Source organism: Plasmodium inui (assembly GCF_000524495.1).
Source record: "Plasmodium inui San Antonio 1 unplaced genomic scaffold supercont1.71, whole genome shotgun sequence".
NCBI lineage: Eukaryota > Apicomplexa > Aconoidasida > Haemosporida > Plasmodiidae > Plasmodium > Plasmodium inui.
The window spans coordinates 24,364-34,027 of NW_008481905.1; the positions used below are offsets into that span (position 1 = coordinate 24,364).

At 38.1% G+C, this 9,664-nt stretch overlaps 2 protein-coding genes across 2 annotated transcripts; one reads left to right on the forward strand and one right to left on the reverse strand.

The window, feature by feature from the left end:
* Positions 1–3,684: 3,684 nt before the first annotated feature.
* Positions 3,685–3,900, forward strand: C922_05427 (hypothetical protein; the record flags this gene model as incomplete). Its single annotated transcript, XM_008820998.1, has 1 exon — positions 3,685–3,900. The coding sequence occupies one exon, from the start codon at positions 3,685–3,687 to the stop codon at positions 3,898–3,900; it is 216 nt and encodes a 71-aa protein (XP_008819220.1).
* A 746-nt stretch (positions 3,901–4,646) lies between these two features.
* C922_05428 (hypothetical protein) lies at positions 4,647–4,880 on the reverse strand (the record flags this gene model as incomplete). The annotated part of the gene is made up of 1 exon (XM_008820999.1): positions 4,647–4,880. The coding sequence occupies one exon, from the start codon at positions 4,878–4,880 to the stop codon at positions 4,647–4,649; it is 234 nt and encodes a 77-aa protein (XP_008819221.1).
* Positions 4,881–9,664: the final 4,784 nt, after the last annotated feature.

Sequence of the window (9,664 nt, forward strand, 5' to 3'; positions counted from 1 at the left end):
ACCAGGAAATATCATCCTGGAGAAGGGGCCACACGCAGAAACATCTTCATATTAACACAACAGGAAGGATATAGCTATGCAAAAATGTAACACAAGGAAGCATTATTATAGGCAAATACCAGATATAAGCATCCTTAGAAAGATGCTACACAGAGAGAAAGCATCATACTCCCGCGGCAAAAGAGTACGCATCACAGTGCCTCCGCGAAACAATACACATCACAGTGACGTAAGACAAGGACAGCGCCATGACTCGCACAAAGAGCATCATTAAAATGTAGAAAAAAAAAGCAGCATGAAAAAGCGACACAGAAGAAATCGTCATAAGAATGCAGCAGATAAACGCATCTTCATAAAGATTCCAGTTGAAGTGGTATCTTCATAAGGATGCTGCGAGGGATGTCATCATAAAGGAACCCTCCAGAAATTCTCGTGAAAGGAATGCGGCAGAAAGGTGTATCCTCATGAAGAAATTAAATAGAGAAATATATATAATGAAGCGAAACGAAAAAGCTTCCCTGCGATAGATATAAAACATGAGGGGGCCCCCCCAAAAATTGATCCACATGAAACAACTCTGACCAGGTTAAGCCACATGAAACTACGTCGTGGAGAAATTACACAAAATGGAAACGCGTGCGCTAGGAATTACGCAGTATGGAACAGCGTCCGCGAAAAATTAGCCCAGAAGAAATCACCTTCGCAAGAAACGGCACATGAAGGAACCTTTGCAAAATTAGGCCACAGGAAACAACGTCCGCGAAAATTAGGCCACATGAAACAACGTCCGCGAAAATTATCCCACGTGAAACCACGTTCGCAAAATTCGCCCACATGAACCCGCATATATAAAAAAGGAGCGCCATGAAGAAATACTCTCATAAAAATGCTGAAACATGAGAAAAGATACATAGGAATAATGCAACATGGGGGGGGATACTGGTGAAGATATCGTAACATCAAAAAACACACTGACAAAAAGAATAGGGCATGAGAACGCATTCACAAAAGTAAGGTAACTATAAAGGAAGCTATATCAACACGACGGCCCAACATTCCACGCTTTACCCATTGCATCTGCATATCTCTATTCCAGTGCACTCATAGGGGTTTCCACAGAAGGGCATAGACACATTTATACGCTAATGCAGCCCTTCTAATGGTATGAAACATACAATTAAAGTTCAATATGAAATTACAACTGATATTATAGCAGTTCAATTTCAACAATCCATTATTCCCTTCATATATGCATAGATAAAACAAGTCATGAAAAATCACGTAATTATAAGGGGCACATCCTTATGCCAAATGGACAATCTTCTAATCTGAATCTGCATATGCTGCTAACTATATTTTTTTTCCCCGTAAAAATATGTATCACTGGTATCATTCTGTCCGCTTCTTCTTCTCTGTCTGGGTATTATTCCTTTTCTATGACGTCAGATTATTATCATACTTCACGAGGTTAAAACTTCTTATTTTTATCACAGTTGAACTCATCCAGCCTATAGAAGGGGAAAGATATACATATATGTATGTATATCCATGGGTATATATATGTTCTATGGTCACATGTATGAAGCTCAAAGACACATAGGATGTTATCGATAAATGACAGCAACGTATAGAGGCATGTAAATTACCTCTATCTCTTCGGCCAATATACTCCCTATGCCTCTCGTAATTGATGCCTCCTCAGTTCAGACCCATAATGTTAATTCGCTTAACATTTCCAAATGAGAAATCCCGTATATTCCTTTTTTAGTTTACTACAATTCATCATATGCAGAATGGACAACCCGGTTATACTGAGACACATCTTCTATTCTCAGTTTGTTTTCATCATCCAATACTGGAATTTTTTCTTAATATTTATGATGTATCCGTTGTAATATATTATAACCACTCCCACAATCCCCTCACTATCTTCTTTTGTTCTTGCATTATATATATCTAGGGGTAATCAGAATCAATTGGTGCATCATGATTCTTGTCATGGCCTATCGATTTTGGTTTGGTTTTCATTGATATACTTGGAATGCGCTATATGCTCCCTTGGTTCACATACGGAGGTAATACTGGTATTTTTCTGTTTTTCTCCTTGTTAGATTTTGCCCATAACAAGTAATCCCCGCAACCGAATTAATCGAATCGCGTTAGCACATTTGTAGTAGTCAGCAACTCCCGTAACGGGACAAGAGGAACTTTTAAATATAATTATTGCAATATCTTGTCCTCCGCACATTTTATCGTACGGCGAAGAAGGCTTAATTCTTACTATTCACCCGCATACTTCTTCCCATTTAGTCAATCCCCTCATTTGAAATGGATTTGTTCCTTATTTAATATTAAACTGATGTTGTGATAAATTTAACAGTTCCACTAACACCATTATCGGCTGATTACTTGATTTTTGAACTCAATATCCTGAACGATATATCCTCTAAAAAGATACCAGACTGACATGAATTGGCGTAGTGTTATCCAGATAGATAACTATGAAGTTCTTCAGTTAATTATGAATTGTATACTTAGCAGAAATCTGTCTCACAGTTTGTGTCTAACTTCAGGCATTTTTCTATGCTGAAAGAACCCTGCCTGTTACCTCGGCTTCTAGTTAGCCCGTATAGTTTCACGCGTCAATCAGTACACACCAATAAAGGAAATGTCGAGTATTGCGAACTTTATGGAACCAGGAATAATACCCAAACACTTCTGGGAACAATTCTCCCGTAAAGCTCACCATGTGTACGAAATCAACATTATATTCTAATATGTGGGTTATTACAATGTGCAAAACCCATTCCGGTATACCAAGGTGTGGCGCCTGTGCTATTATAGCTGCTTACAAGGAGTATATTAGCCTTATTCCACTTATCAAGATAATATTACGACACAAACATATATATAGATGTATACATACGTATATATAGCTATATGTACCATTATAGCGGTCATGGAGAAATTGCTAAAGTGTGCACTCATATAAATCTCCTCATCCAGTCTTACTAATTTTTAAGGTGTCTCATAACGATTGCGCTACACAGGAAGGTGATGGCGAAAAAAGTAATGCTTCTCAATAAAGATAAAATCTTACTTATAAAAGATTGCTCCTTTCTTGTACAATAAAACAGACATGGGCGTTCCAAGCAAAAGACGTCTGTAACGGATATATGCAACAGAATTCTTCCCCGAATGTGAGCGACTCCACCTCACTCATCTCCTTCTATTTGCTGTTTTCTTTTCTCAATGCATAGAATGTGACAATAGATAAACGGCGAAGGACAGAGACGATATTTATCATGAATACAAAGAGAGAACCTATTTGGAATATGTAATTTTACACTAATGCTACAGCTTCCATGGAATCGATGTCTTCATATTTTTCTTTATGTTCTTCCTTCTTCTATTCTTCCTGGTGTAATTTTATTTATAATTGATTATATGAAGTGCTCATCTTTTCTGTATATATAAATATATGTCATTGTCTTCAATTTAGATACACGTATAAACCATGCATGTTCTATTAAGATTCGCCTGTTCCAGATTTCTATAAATAATTAAAATTCCCTTCATTTCTATAAGACGCTACCCAAGGTGTGTTTATAACGCGGAAACCATTTCTTATTAACGTGATTGTGACACATCGATTACTATTAATACTCATTACTTATGTACAACATGAGGAAACACATTTTATATGAATTTCTCCACGACTATTTGATATGTGTAATCTGGAAGAACCCCCCTTCTATTAAAATAAATAAATATGCAGACGTCGCCATTGTCTTAATCTCAAAATCGATTCCATCCATATGGGGCAACCAAATCAATTTACTCCCTGATAAGGCACGGAGTATTCCTTGCGAAATCTTATGTAAGGAGCATAATATTTAACTTCTCAACGGCGGATTTATGTATCCCCTCGCAATCAGCCCATGGAATTCCCCTGCTAATCTGAACGCAGTTTTATTGTCCAACTGTCTAAGACATATTTTCCATGTCACGCGTGCCTGGTGATAGAATTATTTGATGTTAACAGCAACCTGCATGTTTTCCTTAGGGAATTCGCAATGGTGTTTTTGTCAGTATCTACCTCAATGTTCAGAATGCATATAAGCATATTGACAGCCGCCCTGTATAAACACATTTACACCTGTTAATATTTGTCCCTGCAGTCCCCTTTTGTAGATTACGTCCAAACCCCATGTCAGTGTAGCGGAGAAGGAACCAGAACAAAAGAAAACGAAAAAAATGCTTCCTGGTATGTGTACGAATCATGAGCCATATATAAAGGACATCACGATGGAAAAAGTTCACCCTTTCTATATTATGAAACAGGACGGTCTCCAATCATAATTTGTGTTACACTATGCCCAGGTAATTGGAAGCCCACATGCTGTTTAAAATTGCAGCTGTTACATATTCTATCCACATACACTATACTAAAATTGATTTCTCCGTAAATATACGTCCTTTATCATGCCACACCTTACACGTTATACAATACCATAGCTGATGTATTAACGACCAGACCCCATCCAAATAATTGCGTTGCGCAAGAAAAGAATATAGACGGTCAGCTGAACATTTGAATATACTACAGGTCACACAGGACTATTTACAGCACGAACCAGATAATGTTACCCCCGTCCCTGCAGTGAGATAAATCTATAATACCACTCATCACTCCTCTTTTCGTCCTTCAAAATGTCCACAAAAATAGATTCAGTTACGTAATGAACTAGTGAAGAATAATAAATGATGACTTTCTCACCGAATCCGAACAGTATAGTTGGGGACTCTGCTATATTACTCAGTATTCCGTAGAGACTATATTTGCTCCCATTTTTTCCTTGTGATCCTTTTCTTTTCATGAATTTTAGTATTAGGTGTACATAATGTAAAGGGGAAATATACATCGTAGTGAGCAAGATAAGGCACACCTTAAAGCGCTTTTTTTTTTTCTTTTTCTCGCGGGTCCGGTTTCGTAATGCTCTGTGAAATATTCTAAAAAGATTGAAAAGGAAGAAACATCTTCTTTCCGTAACTTCACGTGGTTATATACTTCACTGATTCTACGGCTCCCTTTACCATGAGGTGGTCATGTTGTACGAAATATAGAAATTATGCCGACACTTGCTCTTAGCTTCAGCTCTATAAAATAAATCCCGCAAGAATTATGTATAAAAATGAATTTATGTTACATATTATTCCCAATTGTGGTCCTACATGTAATATCATACAGACCAAGGGGGTATATTCTCTGTGATTCACATAGTTCAAAACACCATGCCAAGAGGGTACCCTTTCTTACTTCATAATATATGGACAGTGCATGGAATCCGTCCATAAATAACGAAGAACCCATATGCTTTCAACAAGGAGTCACTTTTTCAAACGAAATTAAATCCCATAATATACGCGCCTTATACAGTTCAATGACACGACATATTATATGCTATAGTTAATCTGTTGCAATTCTTTTTTTCTCCTCCCACACCCATGCCTTTCGTTGTGCATTATTAACAAGGCATTACTGCACGTGTGCTTACTTTTATAGCGCGCAAAAATAGTTTCCAGAAATGCCTGAAGCAGTTCACGATCAGCAATAAAAGGAAACTAATTAATCAGAGGAAACTGAGCAGCCGAAGCAGAAGAAGACGGAGAATTTATAAATAACCTCCTTTATTCGAAAAACACATGGTTAACCTAGGACTACGAAGCCGCTTTATATGCGGTATCTTCATTTCATTCCGCGATTGTGTGTGAATTAACGTTATATATTACAGTCTCTGATAAATCCATACATGATGTTTGAAGCCCCAGAGTTTTACCACATGCCGTATCATGACATGGCCCGTACTGTATAATAGTACAATTCTTTCTGCTATTCTTCTTCTTGGCAGATGCTTTTCAATTTCAATGTACTCCCTTATAGATAAGTAACGAACAGACTACGTTCCACTTCATGATGAAGGGACTGAATTTTATCGGCAGGGCGGCGTCTTCCGCACACTTTATTAATATAACACGGATTTATAAACAATACCTATGTTCCTAATCCGACTGTTATCATTTTATTGAAAAATAACGCTCTCTTCTGAATCTGAAGGCGCAGCAAACTAAAGTGCAGATTTTCTCGAAATGGTATTTTTCGGCCTAAGACATATAATATGCATAGCCAAACCATTATTTGATGTACTTCTTCATGACATCTCCGCAGTGTTGAAATTTCTTTTTTCATAACACAATATGTATCTATTAGATGATGTTCCAGAATATGCACACATCAGCGCGGAGAATATCAGGCATGACAATGTGATGTAAAACAAAAAGGTCAATATAATACACAATCTAATATAGGCAGAATTATTAGTTCAGAATATTTACCTTTAACCGATATTATGGACGTAGCATTGGACACGTCGAACTCCATGCGAGATATATAAAACTAGATTTCCTACTCACCTGAATAATAGTAAGGGAGTGTACCACGATTATAACACACACATCGAACGTGTTCATTTAGACCAGGTGCTAGGTGATTTCAAACACTGCTCCATAAACGTTTTATCACAACCTTCACCCCCCAAGAAAAACCAAGAAACATGTGTTATTTAACTATGTAGAGTCCTTTGACCACCTAATTCACCCCCCCTACAGGTTCTGGTTTCTCTTTGAATCCTGACTATTTATACGAAAGAATAATGCAAGCCTTAATTGGTACGGTAGAATTGTCCTGCATACTTTGAGAACTGGAATGTGCACACGTTCTTGGTACTTGACTCCTGAATGAAAAGAATTCTTCTTGCGACTTTCATTACGTTGGCACAAAGGAACACAGTGCCTGCATACGCTAAAAATCATTATACCGAATAAAAATCTTATACTAACAGCAACTATTGATACATCTTCATCCGAACGGGACTTTACAGCAGTTACTCGGTCTGACAATATCTTTCAACGCCTAGGTTATTATTCAGAAGTTCCGTGAAATATTGCCACACCAAATGAGAGGACGTCATCCATGGAAAAATTTTCAGAGCACCGGTGAGGATTGCAAAAGATTTAAGCGCACATCTGAAGCATGGTAGCTCCGTCAGGAATCAAATTCCGCGGCAGGTAGGAATGCATCAATATCAACTTCTACTGCAGTTCTCAGTGTTGAAAGGTTGAAAGCAATGCCACTGGGTATACACATGGAAAATATAAATGTAAAATAATTACAGATTCGGAAAGTATACTTACCATCCGAATTATTCAATCTCCTGATATTGTACGTAAAGATTGAATGTCTCCTGCATCCAATCCCCCACGCGCGGATATTACGCAAGGCGCGTCCCTTCAAATTCCCTCCCCCAGTAGTTTCAGTCTATTTTATCCACCAGCCTCGGTGCTTTACCTATCAGTTTATGCAAATCGGTCACAACCCACCACACATAAATCCTGCGCTGTGGGGACTACATAATGTCCTTAAGTGCTACGGATGCTCCCTCCTCTATCCTTATGCTTACCACTTTTGGGACACGAAATTGGCAATCCTGAGGACACCACAGACGCCGTGTAGCCCCCCCAGCACTACATAATGATGCTATTGCCTCTATTCAGGTTTCATCTATTATCTTAATAATCAGGAGTCTGATTAGAGAGCTCACCTTTCTTATGAAAGTATAAATATATCTATGCAAACAGGAAAAATATCATTTAGTGCGCCGTGGTAAGTATTTGGCGACGGGGCGGAACTAGAGCTAACCCCTTGTGCCAACTTCTCCTAGTGCAAGATACGCTGATAGAGTCCCTTCTTGCTTCCAAATAGGAAAACCGCAGATCCTGAAGATGAGTACACATACAGACAACAATGTGTAGCCATAACTGCGAAAAGAAGAGGGCTATAAGATAGTGACGAAGTACAACTGCACAACCCTGAATATGAATAGTTAATATGTAATTAAAAAATCTGAAAAAATGTATACAGGCAAAATAAGAGAGGAATGCTCCCCAGAATATTCTATATATACATACAGAACTTTTAGATGAATCAAAAAAGAAGAATGCAAATTTACAAAGAAACATTTCCTTCAAGTAGTGGTGCAAACATTTATGATAAATAAAGGTGTGATAGGTGGAATTACCTGACGGAGAAACATAATGGGAATAGATGCACACAACTATGGTCATCTGTACATACCAAAACATCTGTGGCATAATTTAAAACATAGATACTTGAATATTTTTGATATGTTGAAAGAAAACAATTAATTCCACAGATTACACCAAAGACGCAAAATGGAAGAACAATGCATTCAGGAAATTTTAATGTCTACAAGCAATCAATTTAACTAGGAACGACATACTCTTGTCCTACAAAGGCGAGGGCGTGTATGTAACAATTAGGTTTCAAAACAACACATACGTATGAAACGATATATTCCAGATAGTTCTTTTTAGAAAGTTATAAGGGTCTACCAGAGGGAAACAGCCGAGCATGTGATATATGAGACGACTGATAACCCGTCGGGGACAAGATGCCATAAAGAAAAACGGGAGGTGCATAACCACAAATTGTGTGTACTCACAGATGAAGCAGTACATACGGAACTGTTGATAACGCTATTCATGATGCTTCTGGATGAATACAAAAAGCAATAGGATTCACAAGACGTGAAGTTCTACATGAACGGCCACATAAGAAACTATTTGAACGAGGAGAACATAGAAACGTCCCCAAACATAGCAGATACACAGAGAATTTTTCTTGACATGTCAAAAAAAAAGAGGAAATCACGCTGAGTATAAACCACAAAGATTTAGACGCGTCATATAAGAGGAGACAAACGAACAATAATACAGAGGCGCTCACCATCATGATAATGAAGTAGCTGGAGTAGAACCTCTTCAGGGGCGAAATAGGAGAGGCATACTTACATGTTACATTGGAATGGTGTTCATACGAATGCCCTAAAGTGAGATGACCTGAGAGAACTTTGATAAATACAGAGTACAGAAACATGCGAGGATCTCCTGCCCGGAAAACAGAGGGGGCACGTTCTTCCAAAGACACGGACAGGAGGTATGTAAAATAGTTAACACATTAGGAAGATAATCAACCCCACTGTTTGGCACAATTGCAATGCAAAACACATGTCAAAGGCAACTCACCAATTGCGACTCATGATGGGCGAAACATATCTGAAGGCCGCGAGACATTTCATCTACGACTGTATGCCCCACTCGTCTTCAATGTGGGAGTAGACAAATTCTCCGTAACATACAAGGGACAAAAAATGTCCAAATGGTGAATGCATAATTTCCTATTTTTAATAATCCTGCCATAATGCTCCTGAGAGTAGTCCCCTTATTTGTTCTCTTAAATACTCGTTATACATAAGAGCCTAGACAAATAGGAAGAAAGTGGAAAAAGAATACTGTCCATTTCTTTCACTTAATGATAAACATGGCCTATGGGTTTCTGTATTCCCGCGCACCTACCAAATTAGGCCACACTGTTCTATGACACACACAAACATGGAATTTATACGAAATGCTCACTCTCATCCGGATGCTTCTGTACGAAACAAGGCAGGACTCATTCAAGACACCGCAGTAGAAATCACACATTGTTAAAATATCCTTAGAGAGAAAATCATAAGTTAACAGT